This window comes from Narcine bancroftii, chromosome 6 (assembly GCF_036971445.1).
Source record: "Narcine bancroftii isolate sNarBan1 chromosome 6, sNarBan1.hap1, whole genome shotgun sequence".
In the NCBI taxonomy this organism is placed as follows: domain Eukaryota; kingdom Metazoa; phylum Chordata; class Chondrichthyes; order Torpediniformes; family Narcinidae; genus Narcine; species Narcine bancroftii.
Window position 1 is genome coordinate 24,214,040 of NC_091474.1, and position 21,952 is coordinate 24,235,991.

A 21,952-nucleotide genomic window follows, 5' to 3' on the forward strand; every position below is an offset into this window, starting at 1 on the left:
CAGTTTAAATTTCTTAGTGCATTAATGAATATGGATGATCCGCCCAGTTGGGCAAAGTTAGAAATGGCAGTTATTTTAGAGAAATTTCCTCATGAGTTTTTGTTTCGATGGAATAAAAATTTATTATGAACTTATGATGTACAAATATTGAAGCATTTATTGAATCTATGGACAAGTAAACTTAACAAATTGGGGCTCAAAAATAAATGGTCTGGACGATTGCCATTATATAATAATCAACTTGCTCCTTTTACAGTCTCCAATATCACCTTGAAACAATGGGAAAGGAAGGGAATAAAAAACTTATCTGATTGTTTTTCTGAGGGATGTTTTTGTTCCTTTGATGAATTACAAAGAAAATTTGGTATTAGTGAAAATTCTGTATTTGTGTATTATCAATTAAGATCTTTTGTAAAACAGATATGTGGTCATCATATGATATAACTGCCTGATTCTAATTTTGAGGAATATGTACTTTCAATACCAAAAAAGGGATATATATCTGATTTGTATTGTATTTTACAAGAAACTGAAAGTAAAAAAGATTGGGATAAAGATAAGTTGAAATGGGAAAAAGATTTAGGTTTTACAATAGCTGAAGAAGCCTGGATGGAAATTTGCCAGAATAGTATTCGGAAATTGATTAATGCTAGATTAGCGATGATTAATTATAATTTTATACATCAGTTATATTTAACACCGGAGAAACTAAAAAAGTTTGGCCTTAGTAAGTCGGATTGCTGTTTTCGTTGTGACCAGACGGCTAATACTTTTTTGCACACTGTCTGGCTTTGTGATCGATTGCAACACTTTTGGAAAGGTATTCAATCTATACTTAATAGTTTATATAATATCTGTCTTGTATTAGATCCTGATATATTTTTATTAGGGAATATGCAATCACTAATTGATTTAGGTTTAAAGGATTATCAGATTTCCTTTATCTATTTAGCTTTAGCTGTGGCCAAGAAATGTATAGCACTTACTTGGAAAGACAGAAATATATTAACTTTAGATAGGTGACATTTGGAGATGAAATCCTGTTTGACCATGGAAAGGATATCTTTTTCAGTTCAGGATAGGATGTCTTTTTATAGGTTAAAGTGGACTCCGTTTGTTAAATATATGCATTTAAGTTTGCTTTAAATATGTTTTTAAGTGTGATATTTTAGTATTGATAACTTTTTTTTTGTTAGTATCTTTACTTGTTATGTTTTATCTTTTTTTTGTAAGTAGGCTTTTTTTTTCTTTTTTTTTCTTATATATAATATTGTTCACTTTATTAACTCTTCACTCTTTATTTTGGGGGGGGGTTAGATTAATTTTAAGTTAGGTTATTAATGTTGTGTACTAATTATTGGGGGAGGTGTTAGTTTATTTAGTTTACCGATGTGGTACTGTAATTTTATTATCTTACTTTTATTATTTTTAAATGTAATCTTCTATTTTATTCATGTTATAAAATCTTAAATAAAGTTTAAAAAAAAAGACTTGCGTGGACGAGTGTGTGCCCATGTGCACAAACCGGGTGTTCCCCGACCAGATGCCTTGAAACCAAAAGATTTGAAGTGTGCTGAGGGTGAGAACAAGGGAGATGAAGGCCAGGGATCTAGATCTCTACAAGAAGTTCAGGTACAACCTGTGGAAGGCCATCTCTGAAGGAAAGTGGCATTCCTGGAGGAAGCTAAAGACAGAGAAAGACACACGCCAGCTATGGCAGGGAGAGCAGGCCATTACAGCCTACAAAGCCAGGGCGAACATCATAGATGACTGTGAAGCTTCATTACCACATGAGCTGTATATCTTCTCTGTCTATTTTGAGAAGAACCAAGCAGTGCCTATTAGATTCCCTGCAAAGGCTGAAGATCCTGTGATATCTGACTCTGAGGTCGATATCAAAAATTCATTCAAGAGGCATCAGGCCCTGATGGCATACCTGGGAGGGTACTGAAAACCTGCACCAATCTGCCAGAGTATTCATGGACATTTTCAACCTCTCATTGCTGCAGTCAAAGCTTCCCACCTGCTTCAAAAGGCATCAGTCACCCCGATGGCCAAGAAGAGAAGTGTGAGCTGCCTCAATGACATGCCCAGTAGCACTAACTTCTACTGTGATGAAATGCTTTGAGAGGCTGGTCATGGCCAGATTTAATATGTACCTAAGTAAAGATCTGAACCAACTGAAATTTGCCTATCGTCACAATCGCTTCACAGCAGATTCAATATTGCTGGCTCTTCACTCGGCTCTGAATCATCTCAAAAACAACAATTCATACATAGGGCTGCCCTTCATTGACTACAGCTCAACATTGAATACCATTATTCCCTCAGTGCTGGTCAAGAAGCTACAAATTCTGGGCCTCATACCTCCCTCTGCAACTGAATCCTTAACTTTCTAATTGTAAGACCACAGTCAGTATGAAGCATACAGGAGGGAGATAGATCAGCTCTTTGAGTGGGGTCACATCAACACATTTGCACTCAACATTAGCAAAACCAAAGAGATGATTGTGGACTTCATGAGGAAGCCAGGGGGGAAAATGACCCAGTCCTCATCAAGGGCTTAGTGGACAAGGTCAAGAACTTCAAATTCTTGGGGTGTCAACATCTCCAAGGATCTGTCCTGGAGCATCCATGTTGATGCAACCATGAAGAAGGCTCGCCATTGGCTATATCTTGTGAGATGTGTGAGGAGGTTCGGTATGTCACCAAAGATTCTCGTAAACTTCTACAGGTGCACTGCGGAGAATATTTTGACTGGTTGCATCACTGCCTGGTATGGAGGCGCCAACTCTCAAACTCTCAGGACAAGAATAAACTTCAGAAGATTGTGAATTTGGCCTGTGACATCACAGGCACCAGACTTCACTCCACTGAGGACATCTACAAAAGGCAGTGTCTAAAAAAAACAGCCTCTATCCTCAAAGACCCACCACCACCCAAGCCATGCTCTCTTTGCTCTGTACCATCAGGGAAAAGGTACAGGAGCCTAAAGGCGACCACTCAGTGGCCCAAGGACAGCTTCTTCCCCGCTGCCATCAGATTCCTGAATGATCAATGAACCAAAGACACTGCTTTACTTTTTGTGCATTATTTTTTAAAATTAGAGTAATGTTATAAGATGGTTATGAGTGTTCACTCTACGACACTGCTGCAAAACACTGAATTTTGTGACTTGTTCATGACAATAAATTCTGATGCTATTTCTGAATAGCAAGGGCCTTCCAGAGGCCACCCATTTCAAATCCCATTCCCACACTGGCATGTCTGTTCATGGTTTCATGGACTGAGACCACCCAGAAATTGGAGGAATAACACCTCATCTTCCATCTGGGCACCCTCCAACCAGATGGCATTAACATTGAGTTCCCTGGTTTCCACTAGCACCCCACTCCCATCTATCCTTATGTCTCATTTCCTCTACCTCTGTCTCTCTCATTTCTTTTCCCTCTGTCTCCTTTCCCCCAGCTCTGCATTCTCAGAGTAACCCCATCCCAATCTATTCTCCCCTTTCCTTTCACCGGTCCTCCTATCCATGTCCAATTAACATCGTCTGTTTGTTGGTCTGTGCTCCTCCCTCTGCCATTTCTTGCATCTCCCCAGCCTTTGAATTCAGACATCTGCCTGCTCTTTACTCATATCTTTTTTTTGCTAAACATAAAACTTTACATCATTGAGAATGAAATGTGTGACAACACTGCATGGCAGATTAAAGAATCTGAAATCCAACTTATTATAAATTACTAGTGAACATACCCTGATCATTATGGGTCAGTCAACTTCATTTGTGGTTTGAAATGTAAAAAAAGAGTTGCAAACAAAATTATCAAATAAATTTGCATGAGTGAATGTTATAATGCAAAATTTAAACCCAAAGCACATTATTTTACTAAATTAGCTGGTTGCAATTGGCAGATAATTTTGTTGGATTTTGCCATCCAGTAAATCTCTCAAACTTTCTTCTCCAGGAACCTGTCCAAATGTCTTCCAAACCTTCACCCCTACCTCTTGCCACTTGTTCCATGTACCTAACATTCTCAGTTACTTGTGAGATCATTAAGACACTCATGCCTGATGCTGGTTGATGACCCTTCACATAGAGTCTGTTTATATTCATAATTCTGACATGGAAATCACATCTTACCTAACAAGTCAAACTTTAACTCAGTACTCAATGTAAATTTATTGTCATATGCACATGTACAATGTATATATGCAGCAAAATTCTTACTTCGTGAAGCAAATCAAGTACACGATACTCCAACTACAATAGTAAACCAGAATGGATGGCCTAGCAGTTAACACAATGCCCTCACAGCACCAGCGATCGAAACTGGGGTTCTAATCCCGTGCCATCTGTAGGAAGCTTGTATGTTCCCCCAAGGGCTCCAGTTTCATCCCACCACTCAAAACATATCAGGGGTGTAGGTTAATTGGGTGTAAATTGGGTGACACGAACTTGTGGGCCGAAATGGCCCGCTGCCGCGCTGAACGTCCAAAAATATTGATCACAAATGAAAGACCGAAAAAGTAATAATAAATATTGAAGGAATGATAAATGATTGGTACACCGTTTCAATGGTGCCGCCGGATCTTTTGATCATCCTCGGTTAGGTTATGATTGTGGGAGTCCATCAGGAGGGAGGGGATGATTCAAGAGTTTAATACCAGTCATATAAAAATGATCCTTAAACTGGGAGGTGCTGGACTTCTGCATCCAGTAAGCCAAGTGATTTAAATTTCTTGTTTCCTGGTGCTTTTGAAAGAAAGAACAAACTCTGGAATTCCTTCCTCTGAGTTGTTTTTCCCCTTAAAGCTAAGAACCTCTTCCTTTAGTTTCAGTAATCCATCCTTCTGATATCCTTAACAGTCTTCAGCCTCATAACTTCAAGTTTTTGGGTATTGTGGGATGTAACATGGCATGAACATTTAATTTATTTTTCATTTTGACATGTAGCACATTAGCAGGCCCTTTCAGCCCATGCCACCCAATTAACCTGAAACCCTATATATTTACTGCTAATAATTGTTTTCAGAGTTTGATTTTCATTTCATCGGTAATTGGCAGAAACCTCATATAGTGGTGAAGTTATCAGCCAAGTTAAAATAACACCATTATTTGACATTTCTGTTGAGGAAGCAGTTTTCATCTTCTGCATGCTGAACTGGGGTGTATAGAACTGGCTTGTTGATTTTTTCCTTTACATCATAGTTTACATCATAAGGCAATTTTTTTTAAAGGTAGATAAAAGCTGTAAAATCTCACCTGTCTCCCTGCCTATCTATTATATTTTTTAAATTAAAAAAAAAATTTTTTGCACAATGAACCATATTGACCAAAATACACATAAACATTTCCCTCTTGAATATACACAGTGTCATTTTCTCCCCTTTTCTCTTTACTCATATCTTGATGAAAGGCTCAGGCCTGAAACATCGATTATGTACCTTTACCATCTATGGATGATACCTGTTGAGTTCCTCCAGCATTTCTGTGTTTCTAGTTCTTTTTTGATCTGTTTAAAAAAGATGGAGTGAATAGCCTGTTTCTGTATCAAACCATTTTCTATCATTAATATCAGAATACCTGTGTTATTCAAGGCATTGGGAGATCAGATGGCTGGGACCAGGTGGCAAGTCCATGGCTGGGGCGTCAGTAACTCGGATGGGCAGATGGTCGTGGCATTGGGAATTCAGATAGGTGGGTGGCTGGGGTATTCAGATAGGTGGGTGGCTGGGGTGAGGGTCTGCGGCTGGATTGTCAGGAGCTTGGATCGGCAGGGGACTGGAACCAAAAATAAGGTGGGGGTCCGACATTTACATGGTTCAACAAAAACACCAGATTTTTGGGTCCAACGGGGGGGGGGGGTTGACTATTAAACAGTATTGATGGTGACTTGTATTTTACAGTATGTTTTGTACATCTTACACAAGGCTGAGGAACAGCTTCTTCCCACTGGCAGTGAGAATGCTGACCAACTAAAGGGACGACTCACACTGACCCTCCGAGACTCTCATTTGTACAAAACAATATTTATTTATTTGTAAAGATTAAATACTTGTCCTGTGTATGTATTGTTTGTCTGTATGTATGTGATGTCTGGCCGTGCGTCTGCAGGTTTTGCACTGAGGACCAGAGAACGCTGTTTCGTCAGGTTGTACTTGTGCAATCAGATGACAATGTAAGGGATACTGGAATGTGAGGAGTCAAGTAAGTGCTAATTAAGAATGAAGTATGATGGGTTAAATCAGGGTGAAGGGATATTGGAATGTGAGGAGTCAAGTAAGTGCTAATTAAGAATGAAATATGATGGGTTAAATCAGGGTGAAGGGATCATGGAATGTGAGGAAGGTTTAAACAAGTATAATAAAATAGGGGTCTTCAAAACAGGATAGTAAGTAGATAGATTTAGCAAGTCTTGGGGGTTGATTAATGAGTAAAGAACAAAGACATGAGGAGTCACGTGATGGAGTAGTGGCCAGTCGAGGAACTCCAGCCCTCTCCGGAAAAGTTTAAAAAAAACAGAGAAAACGCAAAGGCACAAACACGAAAATTAAAATAAAGTGAAAGTAAAGGTGGGAAGAAAATGGCAACGAAGAAAGAAAAGTCGAAAGCAACGGGAAGAAGAGAAGAAGAAAAGACATCGGAAGAAGAAGGTGAAGGCCTTACCTGTCCGAGGAGGCCCGCTGTGGAGAGAGAAGCCCGCTCCCTCAGGTCAGTCGAAGTCCCGAGCTCGGGACTACAAAATTGGCTCGCGGAGCCAAGCAAAAGTGTGCAACCGCGCATGCGCGAGGAGTCGCGCATGTGCGATGCGCAAGACAAAAAAAACACTGACGGGAGGGGGGACCAGCTGAGGAGTCGATCTCCACAGCTGAGAATGACAGCCACAACACAACAACAAGAGGAAAACACAGAAAATAACGAGAGCAAGAAAGAAGAGAGTAAAAGGAAATCAAAGAAACAACAGATGACCAACCCAGAGGAAGAAGAAGAGGAAGAACACAGAGAAATGGAAGAAGAAGGGAAGGGCAAGTACATGGATATTTTTTTTTAAAGAATACATGGAATCAATAAAAGAATGGCAATCACAAGAATTCAGTGAAAAAAAAAAGAAGAATAAAATGTACAGAAGAAAAAATGAATAGATTAGAGATGGTCATGTCAGATATAGGAAAAAGAGTGGACAAGGTGGAAGAACGAGAAACAGCCATAGAAATGGAAGTAGATGATTTAAAAAAGAAATTAGAAGAATCTAATGAAAAAGTTAAAGAGACACAAGAGCTGTTAGCTCAGAAGATAGATATAATGGAAAATTATAATAGAAGAAATAATATAAAGATAGTGTGCCTTAAGGAAGATGAAGAAGGCAAGAATATGAGAGAATTTATAAAAGATTGGATCCCCAGGGTCCTAGGAAGACCAGAATTACAGGAAGAAATGGAAATAGAAAGGGCACACAGAACATTAGCCCCTAAACCACAACCACAACAAAAACCAAGATCCATTTTAGTAAAATTCCTAAGATATACAACAAGAGAAAATATATTGGAGAAAGCAATGAAGAAAATAAGAGAAGACAAAAAGCCACTGGAATACAAAGGTCAAAAATTTTTTTTCTATCCAGATATAAGGAGTTTAATACAGCAAAAGTGATCCTATGGAAAAAAGGATATAAATTTATGCTAAAGTACCCAGCGGTATTTAAAATAGTTATTCCAGGGCAGCAAAACAGACTATTCTCGGATCCGGAGGAGGCACGAAGATTTGCAGAACAACTACAAAACAGACAGAGAGATGAAGACATGTAACGAGAGCAAAAATTACCACGAACTATATGTATGTGTGTATATATACATTTATTTATATATATATATATATATATATATATATATATACATATGTGTGTATGTATATATGTGTGTATATGTGTGTATGTGTATTTAAAAGAAAATATATAGAGTATAGATAAGAATTAATAAGGGAAAGAAAGGGAAGAGAGGAAGTAAGGAGGGAATTAAGAGAGTGACCTTTGTTGTATATGAAAATTAAAATCTTTTCTGGGGGGGCTGGGTGGGGAGGAGTTACGGTCACTGCGAAATCAGTTGACGCTTGCGAGTGAATTTGCAAATCCAAATGGAGAGGGGAGATGTGGTTGCCCGACAAGGGATAAAGGGCAACTCAGGAAGGGGAGGGGATAGTGGGGTTAAAGAAATTTTAGATAGGAGAATAATGGAAATGTTTGATGTTCTAGAATTGTTGTCTTATAAAGTGTTCAAAAAAAGAAAGCAGAAATGGATAAGAAGGAAAGGCGATGATGAGGAAATGGAAAGGAAAGATAAACAAAGTATGAAATGGCTATGTTGAACTATATGACTTTAAATATTAACGGAATACATAACCAAATTAAAAGGAAGAAACTGCTAAATTTATTGAAAAATGAAAAAATTGATATAGCATTCGTGCAAGAAACACACTTAACTGAAGTGGAGCACAAGAAATTAAAGAGAGATTGGATAGGACATGTAACAGCAGCGTCATATATTTCAAAAGCTAGAGGAGTAGCTATATTAATCAGTAAAAATGTACCAATTAAAATAGAAGAGGAAATAATAGATCCAGCAGGGAGATATGTAATGATAAAATGTCAGATATATTCGGAGTTTTGGAATTTACTCAATGTATATTCACTTAACGAACAAGATCAAAAATTTATGCAAGATATTTTTTTGAAGATAGCAGACACGCAAGGGAACATACTAATATGAGGGGATTTCAACCTTAATTTGGATTCAAACATGGATAAAACTGGGAAAAAAATTAACAGAAAGAACAAAGTAACCAAATTTATAATTAAATCGATGCAAGAAATGCAACTTTTGGATATATGGAGGAAACAACACCCAAAGGAAAAGTAATATTCATCTTATTCGGGTAGACATAAAACATACTCAAGAATAGACCTATTCCTATTATCAGCTCGCATTCAAGACAGAGTTAGGAAAACAGAATATAAAGCTAGAATATTATCGGACCACTCACCCCTGATATTGACAATAGAGTTAGAGGACATCCCTCCAAGAATGTATAGATGGAGATTAAACTCCATGCTACTTAAAAGGCAGGATTTTAGAGAATTCATTGAACGACAAATTAAAATGTACTTTGAAATATATACGGAATCAGTGAAAGATAAGTTTATACTATGGGACGCAATGAAAGCGTTCATCAGAGGGCAAATAATAAGTTATGTAACCAAGATGAAGAAGGACTACAATCGGGAAACAGAGCAGTTGGAAAGGGAAATAGCAAATATAGTAAAAGAATTAGCAATGAAGGAAGAAACAACTAAAAGAAGAGAATTGGCAGATAAAAAAATAAAATATGAAACACTACAAACATATAAGGTGGAGAAGAATATAATGAAGACAAAACAGAAATATTATGAACTGGGAGAAAAAACACACAAAATTCTAGCGTGGCAGCTTAAGACAGAACAAACTAAGAGAATAGTATTGGCATCAAGGAAAAAAGACAAACAAATCACATATAATCCAATGGAGATTAATGAAAACTTCAGAGAATTCTACGAACAATTATACCAAACTGAAAACGAAGGGAAAGAAGACAAAATAGATGAATTTTTAACTAAAATTGAACTACCGAAATTACAAAGAGAGGAACAAAATAAATTAACAGAACCATTTGAAATAGTAGAAATACAAGAGATAATAAAAAAAACTACCGAATAATAAAACACCAGGAGAGGATGGATTCCCAATAGAATTCTATAAAACATTTAAAGATTTATTAATTCCTCCCCTCCTGGAAGTAATCAACCAGATTGATAAAATACAAAGCTTACCAGATTCATGCAAAACAGCAATAATTACAGTAATACCAAAGACAGGGAAAGATCCACTCGCACCAGCGTCATATAGACCAATATCTTTACTTAACACCGATTATAAGATAATAGCTAAACTATTAGCAAACAGATTAGCCGACTATGTACCAAAAATAGTAAATCTAGACCAAAATGGATTTATTAAAAAAAGATGAACAACAGACAATATTTGTAAATTTATTAACTTAATTCATGCAGTAGAAGGAAATAAAGCTCCAACAGTAGCGGTTGCTTTAGACGCAGAGAAGGTCTTTGACAGAGTAGAATGGAATTATTTATTCAAAGTACTACAAAAATTCAGCTTACCAGAGAAATATATTAATTGGATTAAAGCATTATATAAGGGGCCATTGGTGAAAGTGACAGTAAATGGATATATATGACAAAACAATTTAACTTAAGCAGATCAACAATGCAGGGATGCCCACTATCGCCCTTATTGTTCGTGTTAGCCATAGAACCACTAGCAGAACTGATAAGAACAGAAAATAAAATAAAAGGGATAAAAATAAAAGACAAGGAATATAAAATCAGTTTATTTGCAGATGACGTTATAGTATACTTAACAGAACCAGAAATATCAATACAAGAATTACATAAGAAATTAAAGGAATATGGAGAAGTGTCGGGATACAAGATTAACGTAAATAAAAGTGAAGCAATGCCAACGAATAATGCGGATTTCTCAAAATTTAAGAAAGAATCACCATTCAGATGGCAAATGCAAGCAATGCGATACCTAGGTATACAAAAAAATAAAAACCTCAGCCATCTATATAAACTCAATTATTATCCACTGATGAAAAAATTACAGGACGACTTTGAACATTGGAACGATTTACCACTAACACTAATAGGAAGGATAAACTGTATTAAAATGAACATTTTCCCAAAGATACAATACCTATTTCAGGCATTGCCAATACATTTGACAGAGAAATTCTTCAAGGAGTTAAAGAAAATAATAAGGAAATTTTTATGGAAAGGGGGGAAACCGAGGATAGCACTAGATAAATTAACAGAATGGTATAAACAAGGAGGCTTACAACTGCCAAACTTTAAAAATTATTATAGAGCCACGCGATTAAGATACCTATCAGATTTTTATCAAACAAGGGAAAAGCCAGATTGGACTAGATTAGAACTAGATAAAATAGGGGAGAAGATACCCGAACATATATTATATAAATGGGATGAAAAATTGTTACAACGTAGGAATTCTCCAGTATTACATCATCTGCTCAATATTTGGAAGAAGATTCATGTAGAAAGGAATAAAACAAATTACCAACTACCAAAACTACACGTAGGCAGAATTACCTAATGCTAAACCAATCCAGGAGGCAGAAGAATGTTAAGAGGAAGGTACCTCTATACTGAAATGAAACGTATAAAAAGTTGAGTAAGCCCCAGTATCTGTGTGTATTCCCAGGGTAAGGGGAAGAATAATAGTATAAATGTTCTTTGTTCTGCCTTGGTTTAAGCATCCGGAGTATGGGGAGAGATTGGACAGATTGGGTCTTTATTCTTTGGAGCGTAGAAGGTTGAGAGGGGATTTGATAGAAGTATTTAAGATTATGAAAGGGATAGACAGAGTGGATGTGGATAGACTATTTCCGTTAAGAGGAGGAAAGATTAAAACAAGAGGACATGAGTTAAGAATTAAGGGGCAGAGGTTTAGAGGTAACATGAGGGGGAACTTCTTTACTCAGAGAGTGGTAGCTGTGTGGAATGATCTTCCGGGAGAAATAGTGGCGGCGGAGTCAATTGTATTATTTAAGAAAAGGTTGGACAGGTATATGGATGAGAGGAAGATGGAGGGTTATGGGCATTGTGCAGGGAGGTGGGATTAGAAAGGGGTGTTTGGTTCGGTGCGGACTAGAAGGGCCTAATGGCCTGTTTCCGTGCTGTAATTGTTATATGTTATGTTATTCTCAATTTTTGTCTCGAGTGAAATCTGTGAAGGCACCTCTGCTTCTCACAACAATAAAGTTGACTTGATGAACACTTGTGTTTTGTCTGATTGTGCATCTGCAGGTTTTGCACCGAGGACCAGAGTACTTGTGCAATCAGATGACAATAAAGTTGACTTTCCAACTCAGACTTAACAGAACAAGTGTTGGTAAATGGGAGGATCGCGTCGATAATTTCACCGCGTGTGCTCATGGCTGGATGGATAAGGAGTTATGACGCGCTGAACGCTTCCTTAACGAAGGCTGTAATGCGCCTATAAATAGAAGGGCGCAGAAGATTTGATTGACAGTGAGCGGGCCGCGAGCAGTCGGGCCAGCAGAGCCGAGCCAGATGAGTCACGGCAAAGTCAGCAAGAGACCCAGGTCCTCGGAGGAGGATGCAGATGACCGAAGGTCTCCCCCGAGCAAAGTTTGGGTGTACGGAAAATCGAATTACCAGGACTGGGACGAGGAGGATGTCTGCCGCTTCCTGCGGACGCAACGCTTGGAAAAGTTCGAGCAGTTGTTCCGAGGCGAGTATGCAATGGGAGATCCTTCTCCCCCCACCACCCCCCCCCCTCCCCCGGCGGAGCAGCTCCTTGCTGCGGCTGGGGAGCTGGAGAGTTTATCTCAATCTCTCTCTGAAAGATCGTTCCAAAAGACCAGAAGAGAGCAACAGTTCCAAACCACCCGAACTTTGCGTTCAGCTGCACATTGCAGTCGGCGGGCGGGATCCCAGCGGGGCGACCCCCGCGATCAGTCCGGAGAGGGGGGTTGTCCTCGCAATACTCAGTGTGTCTTATTAGTTACATGAACTCGGTTCATTCTGGAATACCCGGTCTTGACCACACGGGCTTTACCCCACGCTTTCGGGTCAAGGTTGGGAACATTTGCAGATTTCATTCTTGCGGTTTGCAGAGTCTTGGTGATCAGTGAGCGTGGACTTTCCCCGCACCAGCGGCGCTGTCTATTCAGGAGTTTGCACGTTCTCTCTGCGTGGGTTTCCCGCGGTGGTTTCCTCCCACCCTTCAAAACGTCCCGGGGTGGGGGGGGGGTGGGGGTGGGGGTGTTGTAGGTGACTTGGGGGGTATTTGGGCTGCACGGGCCGAAAGGACCTATCAACCTTGACGTGTCTACCATTTACTTTAAATTTATAGTCACTTCTTTCCGACTCACTGCGTTGATCAGAGTCACAGCCTGAAGGTGATTTACTGGTGGAAAACTTGCATTCCCCTCTCAGCTGTTTCTTCAAATAGTTTGCAAAATAAAATCCTGATCTCTCATCAATTGGGCTGCTGGGATCCTTCCTTAAACGCTCGCCTTGGTGGGGGACGGGACGTTGTGGTTACTGGCTGTTGCTTTCAATTTCGTTTTCCTGTACGTTCTCCCATCAGGTGAAAATATAAATGGAGCTGTCCTGCCCCAGCTGACGGAAAGTCATTTGGAAAATTTGGGCGTCGGGTAAGCGAAGCCTTGGGTTGCACCGCAGCTGGGTGGGGTAAGGTGTGGACAAAGGGAGGGATCAACTTTCAAGACAGGGTGGAGGGGGGGGGGAGGGGTAGGGGTCCCTTCCAGCAACAATCCAGGTAGATCACATTGATAGGGAGAGGTGGAGTCCTCAGCGATTCTCTCTGCTGCTCTTAGGGACCTGTGGATTAACCTCTGATCCAATGCTCTACAACAACTGTACCACACCGTGACATAGCTGGGCAGGACATTCTCGATAGAGCTCCTGTAGAAAGTTGACAGGATGGTGGTCGATAGCCTCAGTCTTCTCAGGAAGTGCATTTGCTGAGTCCACTCAATGCCAAGAAGAGGACTGATGAGGTTGCTATTTTATTTTCCATCTAGTACCCTGAGTGATCGATTGAACCTGATCAAGTGCATTGATAAGCTCTGGCAAAGCCCCATTGATGCAAAGGTAAGATAATATTGCTGGTGGGGATTTTGAAACATCACTGAGTTTTGGCTGGTTATGACTCTGGTTCAGCCACAGGAGTGTTGAGGGTTTGGAGCTGACTAGAAGTAGACAGGTGACTGGAGATGAACGAAGGAGAGTTAAGCATAGGGATTATTGAAAGTGGAATGTGTGTTTAAGGGAGCAGGCTTGAAAGCTTGAAAACTACTGTCTTAAAGGATAGATATAGGTCAGTGGTTTTCAAACTTTTTCTTGCCACTCACATACCACCTTAAGTAAACCCAATTTCATAGGTGCTCTGTGATTAATAAGGGATTATTTAAAGTGGTACCACTGTTTTAATCGTACATAATTGACTCATTATGTTCAAGGTTTCATAAGGCCAAAGGAAATGGACCAATGACAATTTTTCTCAAGCCAAATATTTCAGTAACAATTGGGTCTCAAGTAGTGGTTTTCATCCTTCCGTTCCCACTTACAAACCATCTTAAATAATTCCTTACTAATCACAGAGCACTGATGGCATTGGGATTACTTAAGTTGGTATGTGAATGGAAAGAAAAAATTTGAAAATCACTGATATAGGTGAGGAGACAAAGACATCAGGACTGTTGTCCAGGGCCTGTACCCCATTGAGAAAAATTGAGGGCCGATAATGTCACAATCTCTTGTCTACGAGCTCACCGGAAGGATCTGAAGGTCAGGCAACGTTTGGATCAGAAACACGTTTTGGTGCCTTGCAGTGTGAGCAGAGATGTTTCAATTCCATGCAGGTGTTCAACGACCCAATCCACGGCCACATCGAGCTGCACCCGCTGCTCATCCGCATCATGGATACCCCGCAGTTCCAACGTCTCCGCTTCATCAAGCAGCTCGGTGCCACCTACTTCGTGTATCCTGGGGCTTCCCACAACAGATTTGAGCACTCCATTGGGTAAGGATTTGGGGTGGGATTCTGAAGGTCATTTAAAAGCCGGCAGATGCCAGTTGATCAGTTTCCTTCAAACAAGGCTTTCTTTAAACTTCGGAAACTCTTCCTCAAGGTAAAATTGTCAAATGCAGTTAAACCCCTGGTATCCGAAATTCAAGCAACTGGCAAAAAAAAAATCAAGCAAAGTAAAAATAATAAAGGTAAAAAATATGCAAGTTTATAATTGTAAATGTTCTGTGAAGTAACATAAAAATTTGGTGAAGATGGGAAGAAATATTCAGCTAGCAGAGTGCCTCAGTTGTGTTTTAGTCATTGTAGTTGTTTGAATAAATGAAGAAGAGCTGGTTGATGCTGTTCACCATTGGGGTGACTCTCTTATTAAAGTGTTGCCTTATCTCTGCATAGTAAGAGTCGCCCCTATAGTGGTTTTATTTGTAAACTTAGTGGTGTGGGTTAATTATCTATAAAGTTATTGTTTGTCTTTCGGGTGGCTTTATGGAGAGGGAGGAAACTGCAGATGCAACAACGGTTAAATGTTTTCAAAGAATGTGACTGAAAATTAAATAAAATGCATTATTTTGCCTAGTCATCAGTGTAGCACATGGATCTTGGTTTCACTGCAGCAAGGCTAGGTCACTGACAAGGCATGTATATGAAGTTTGTTCAGTGTAAACACAATATAGTATTTTTCTCTGTTAAACTGTTTGTTTTTAATGCAGATGTATTAGGCATTGGAAGATTAAGTCTCAAGTAACTGTAAAATACACTTACCAGGTATCTGCCCCAAAGGTGCCAGATACCAGGGGTTTTTCTGTACTAGTAAACATGCATTTAAGGTGGGGGGGAGAAAATTTAAGGAGATGTGCTGGAGTTGTTTTTAAAAGTAATTTTAAAATTTAATTTGTAATTTTAGACATAATGCACGGTAACAGGTCCAGTTTGGCCCATGAGCCCATGCCAACCAATTGATCTTTAACCCCTTGTACATTTTGAACGGTGAGAGGAAACTGGAGCATCCAGAAGAAAACCATGCTGATACGGGAAGAACCTTACAGATTCGAACCCATGTCACTGGCTCTGTAACAGTGTTGTGCTAAATAAACACAATGCTATCTCTGCCACCCATGGCTGTTCAGTGAGTATCCAGGGTAAACTGAAGGGCAATTTCACTTCTCCCTCCTCAACCACTCTAATTTCTGTGTAATACTCCGAGCAAATAAAGTGTGAATTCCTCCTTGATGTCCAATGATTTTGTTAGCCACATGTTTTTTTTCTAATTTGTGAAAACACAGAAATACTGAAGAATTCAGCAGGTCTGAGCCCTTCTTCAAGCTATGAATAAAAAGGAGACAGGCATCTGAATTAGGTGCCTAGGTCTGAACGGTTAGTGAAGCAGTTAGTGCAATGCCAGCGATTGGGACTGGGGTTTGAATCCCGCGTTGTCTGTAAGGAGTTTGTACGTTCTCCCTGTGTCTGTGTGGGTTTTCCCCGGGGACTCTGGTTTCCTCCCACCTTTCAAAATATACCGGGGGTTGTAGGTTAATTGGGTATAAATTGGGCAGCACAGCCTCATGGACTTAAAGGGGCTGTAATCGTGCTGTATGTCTAAATTTAAATTTAAAATTTAATTGGGGAGAAGGGAAGATTGGGCGGAGGATGGAGCACAGATCAGTAAATTTGTTCTGGATAGGGGAGAGGAAAGGTGAGAATTGACAGGGTGGGAGTGGCTGTTTTTGTCTCTGTGGAAGCAGAGATGGGGGAAAGGTGACAGGGGGAAAGGAAAGAGAGAGGAGGAAAGGAGACATGGAAAGATGGGGGTGGGTGCTAATGGAAACCGGAGAAGTCGATATTAATGACAGATGGAATTTGAAGTGTTGTTCTAATTTATAGAGCCTGGAGTTGGCATTGTGACGCTGCAGTGCCTGTCAGTAACCTAGCCTTCTGAGTGAAACCAGGATCCACGTGACTAGGCAAAATGACGAACTGAGATTGGAACAGTGAGCTAAGTGAAACCCTGTTTCATTTCCACAGTGGTTGCAAAGCCTTCATTTTTCAATAGAGCTCTCTCTTGGAGATAGGCTCTTGCAATCTGATTTCCCTCCCTTTAGGCCTTTGATTGCATTAACTGCTACCTTTAAGGAGAAGGTACAGAAGCCTGATCTATCACATCCTCTCCAGCACCTCTAGCTTCAAGAACACTGCTTTTCCCAATAGTTCTCAGGCTCTTGAACCTCCTGGTCCTACCCTAACTAGAACACTATTCCGGGACCACTAGTCTGACCTATTGCAACATCCCATACTTTTTGCTCAAACTGCAACTGTGAATATTAAGCTACCTTTTTATGGCCTTTTTATTTTTATCTGTTGCATTTTCAATCCCTGTACGGCTGCAACAAGGAAGAATTTTGGTGCATCTTTCTGTTGTACTTGTGTACATGTGACAATAAACTTGAACTGAATGTCATCTCTGACCCACCATCCAGCAATTCACCATCTCATTCGAAATGTTATTTCGCCCACACAGTCTTTTCACTTTCCTGTTTCCCTTTGGCCTTGCATCCCTTTAATTTGTCATAACATTTCTCATTCTCGTTTACCAAACCTTTCGTTCAGATTCTGAAATCATCTGCAGGGACAGCCTTCCAAGAACTCTCTTGTCTTTTCCGAACTGTGGTCCTCTCTGAACTCCATTGCTTCCAAGATTAGTGGATCCCCTGTGGCTGCCAAGTTCCAAAAATCTGGAATTATCTTGGACTGCCTCTCCAGTTTCTTTCTCATCCGAAGCTGCTGTTTTAAACCGACAATGAAGGTGAAAGACCAATACCCAATTCCAGAGACAGTTTGTTGTCCAGCGAAAGCAGTGAAAACTGATCATGCCATTAATTTTAAAAGTGAATAAGGTGGGCAGGTTGTGTGACTTTTTTGGGATGAGGGCACCATTGGAAAGGCCAGCATTCAAGTTCAAGTTTATTGTTGTTCGATTGTACATATACATAAACAATGTGGCGATGAACGATGCATCTCCTGACCATAGTGCACAGATGCAAACACACAGTACACCCCACACACAAATGACAAATAAACATAGTGATCCAAAATAAAAATATAAGCAAATAATTTTCTAGGATTGTTCAGCAGTCTCCACGCCTGCTGGAAGAAGCTGTTTCCCAGCCTGGCAGTCCTGGTTTTTATGCTCCTGTACCTCTTCCTTGAAGGTAGTGTCTCAAAGATACCGTGGGCTGGATGGTAAGGGTCCTCAATGATTCTCTGAGCCCTGTTTAAGCACAGCTCCCTGTAGATGTCATCAATAGAGGGAAGGGAGACCCCAATGATCTTCTCAACAGTTTTAATCACCCTATGTACTGACCTCTGATCACACTCTGATGCAGCCAGGACACACTATTTGTGGTCCTGTAGAACATTGTTAGGATTTAAAAGGTGGGGTGCACAGTGGGGAGGGGGGAACTAATTTTGAATGATTGTTATTTGGGAGTGTTATTTGGGAGGGAATCCCTGGACTTGTCCTCATTGATGATCAAACAATTGGTGTCATTCCATGTCAGTCTATTGTGTTATTGGGCAGGGAGTAGAAATTCCATCTGTTGACAGTTCTTGACACTCAAGGGCATGTGGGAGGTATTGTCAGAGTGGAAAACAGAAGTCGGCAGACTCTGTGGTTGTAGTTTAAAACATAGAAATGCTGGAGGAACTCGGCTGGTCTTGCAGAGCCCATAGGAGGTAAAGATGTATATAAAAGAGATATTATCAGAGCTGCTTGGGGAAGTTGAAAATATTGTGCAGTGAACATGAGTGGTGTGTCATCATTAGTTGTATTAAGGATACTATTTTATTTGGGAACAGCATTGAGTGAATAAACTGTAGCAGTCTGCACAAGATTCCATTTATTGTCATGTATACAAAATATATAAAACTCTTTCCTTTGCCTTGAAAAGACACAGAGGTGCAATTTACACAGGGCCATTAACCAGATGAGAATGAAGCAGAAAGGAGGCCTTCAGAGACACGGATTGTCCGTAGATCTCACCCCTCAGCCACATAGCCTTCTGCCTGATCCAACAGTGAACGAAAACTTGAGGCGTTCAAGTCGCACCTCCTTGGCCTCTGGATCTAAAGTGTTAGGAAGCCACTGGTTCCTGAGGCCGTCGGGGCATCCTGCTTGCTGTTGGCACCGTTACAAATCCCAGGTCCCAGAGGCCGGTTGGCAGGGCCCTGTGGCTTGGTGTGAGAGGCCAGTGGTGCCCTGCACTGGTGGCCCGTGCCTATTCTCAAACTCTGGGCTGGGCAGCAGTTGGGATGAACACTTAGATCAACAAAAAGGGTGTGAGGGATAACCAATATTTGAAAGCTGTTGATGGTTTGAAAGACTGTGGGGCTTTATTCAACTGTCTCTGTTCCCTGCAGTGTGGCACATTTGGCAGGAGAGCTGGTGAAAGCTCTGTCTGGACGACAGCCGGAACTTGGGATTAACCATCGGGACATCCTGTGTGTTCAGATCGCCGGACTCTGCCACGATCTAGGTGAGGGGATGGCACTGCAGGGATGTGTATGCCTTGCAGGGGCAATGCAGGGAGTGGAGGGGCAGCATCCTTCTGGTCAGAGTTTTATAAAAAAGTACAAAGATATTTACTTCAGAGCCTAGGCTCAGGACAAAGCAGGAGGCAGGTTTTCCACCCAAAGAAATTAGTAGCCGATGGTACCACATGCAGAAAGGCAGGTTTTATATTTTGGGATGTTCCAGGTTGGTTTCTCAGTCATTTGTAGCACAGGAGGAGCCCATTCAACCCTTACAACAATTTAACCCTTATAAATATTCAACCCTGGCTGCAAAAAAATGATATTGAACAGTTCAGCCCATTGTTCAAAAATGGCAGCGCTGCGGGAGCTGCTGTAACAGATGCTCGTGTGGAGTGGGGAGCAAGGTCTCTGCGTCCCACGGGGTCCAACTGCCCGGTCTGACTGCCGTCGGCTCTGTAAGAGCTTTAAACGGCATGATGAAGGAGCTGGTGGGGTTTATTTTAAAATCCTGAGACCACAGGATCTGGGCCCAAGGTGGTGGTGCCTATGATCAGCAGCGGCCATGAGGGTTTTCAGACTGTGGAGAAGCAAAGGAAATGGGAACACCCACAGCTTGAGAAGGAGAAGCAGAAGAGATGATTCATGGGATGGTAACTTCAGCAGTGGATCAGTGAGGGTTCCTGTGGCTGAAGAACACACAGGTGGCAGACTGTTGGTGACTCGAAGTGAGGAATCGAAACAGGCTGCAGGCGGCTGTGGTCAAAGGACTTTCACCAGGCTGTGGACTGCTGGAGGCTGGCTAGAGCCCAGCTGAAGTTATACCAGGTATCAGAACCAAGATGCAAGAGGCTTCCTGATTGTGTCTAAGATGTGCATCTGGACTCAGGATGCTGAAGGCTGTGTGGTTGCAGAGGCTACGGGAGTGTTGGAGTGCTGGGCACTCAGTGACTCTATAACTTCTTTTTCTTGACTGTAAGGGGAGCTGGGCAATTTTTGCTGATAGCGAATCTTTGGAAATTCCATGTAATATCACATTTTCTGTTTTATTACATGACAATAAAATAATCTTGAATCTAATCTTACATTCAGGATCCATCTTACAGGTTTGTGGGATCAAACAGGGGAGTGCAGATGTTGAACTCTGAAGCCACCCACACGGTGATCAGATTTGATCAAAGGCTTTGGCTGGAAACGTCACACATTCTTCTTCTCCCACTGATGCTGCCTTGGACCTGCTGAGCTCCTCACAGCAGAGTGTGCCCACTCCACTTTGGTCGATTCTGCATTTTTCTGCTGCTTGTCCAAGTGAAAACAAACAAGTCCAGAGGAGTGCCATTGCCTTGCCTCAGAGTTCCTCACCAGATCTTTCCAGGTCCCTCACCGCTAGCTGGCTTCTACTGTAGAGGACAACGTTCTGAGCAAGGGTAGGATTGGGGAGGAGAGAAAAGTTCTTTATTGTCAAATCTCCTGACAACAATGGTTGTAAGCACTCGTGCTTCAAGATGAAGCTCTTGGGCAAAGAATCATAATTCTGGTGGTTCCCAGGGAATATTGAAAGCCTCTGATCTTCTAAGGAAAAGATTATTGAAGAGAAAGCCCTCAAACCCAGCATAAAGTAAAGTGAGCTCACTGAGGAGAAGGAGAACACCGACGGGAGGCGGGGCTCAGCCAAGGAGCGGGCAAACACAACGCGACCAGCTGAGGGATGTCCAACACCAGGGCTCGCAGCTGGAAGAAGAGGAAAGCGACAGGAAAAGGAGTGAAAGGAAAGAAGAGGGCAGCAGGAGGCCCAACAGATGAGTAGCCCAGAAGAAGAGGACCAACAGCAAGAAGCCAAGCAAGGAGAAGCCCACCAAAGTGAGACAAGCAACTCATCAGGAAAGCCAGAAGAGACACAGATACAAGGAAGAGGAGAAGAAGAAGACGCAAACACAGGTACAGACACAGAAGAAGAGGAAGAAGACCAAGATCTGCACAGAGAAATAGAAGGTAAAACAGATGGACAGAATATAGATTACATTTTTTTTCAAGAACAAATGAGAGCATTAAAAGAATAGTTGACATTAGAATTGAGTGAAATTAAAAGAAAAATGAAAAGTACAGAAGAGAAAGTACAAAGATTAGAGCTAGTCGTGACAGAAGTAGGGAAACGATTAGAAAATGTGGAAGAACGAGAAACGGCTGTAGAAATGGAAGTGAATGACTTAAGAAGAAAATTGGAAGAAAGTGATAAAAAAGAGTCACAAGAGCTGTTAGCTCAGTGAATTGATATGTTGGAAAATTATAGTGGGCGAAACAACATAAAAATAGTGGGCCTAAGGGAAGATGAAGAAGGCACAGATATAAAGGAATTTATAAAAGAATGGATCCCAAAGATCCTGGGAACAACAGAAATACAGGAAAGAATAGAAATAGAAAGGGCACACAGAACACTAGCTCAGAAACCACAGACACATCAAAAACCAAGATCCGTTTTAGTAACATTTTTGAGATATACAACAAGAGAAAATATACTTGTGCAGGCAAGGAATAAAATTAGAGAAGAGAATAAACCATTGGAATACAAGGGTAAAAAAATATTTTTTTACCCAGACATAAGTTTTGAACTCTTAAAGAAGAGGAAGGAGTTTAATACAGCAATATCGATCTTATGGAAAAAAGATTATAAATTTATGTTAAGACATCCAGGGGATGTCCATGGGGAGCAAAA

General features: G+C 40.8%; 1 protein-coding gene across 1 annotated transcript in view; it reads left to right on the forward strand.

The window, feature by feature from the left end:
* The first annotated feature begins 12,099 nt into the window (after positions 1-12,099).
* LOC138735832 (deoxynucleoside triphosphate triphosphohydrolase SAMHD1-like) overlaps positions 12,100-21,952 on the forward strand; it is a 50,728-nt gene continuing 40,875 nt past the window's right edge. The window contains exons 1-5 of the mRNA XM_069884322.1: positions 12,100-12,390; positions 13,252-13,318; positions 13,709-13,778; positions 14,549-14,709; positions 19,129-19,244. Coding sequence (XP_069740423.1) covers positions 12,210-12,390; positions 13,252-13,318; positions 13,709-13,778; positions 14,549-14,709; positions 19,129-19,244 — 595 coding nt within the window. The 5' untranslated portion in view covers positions 12,100-12,209. The remainder of the gene's footprint in view (positions 12,391-13,251; positions 13,319-13,708; positions 13,779-14,548; positions 14,710-19,128; positions 19,245-21,952) is intronic.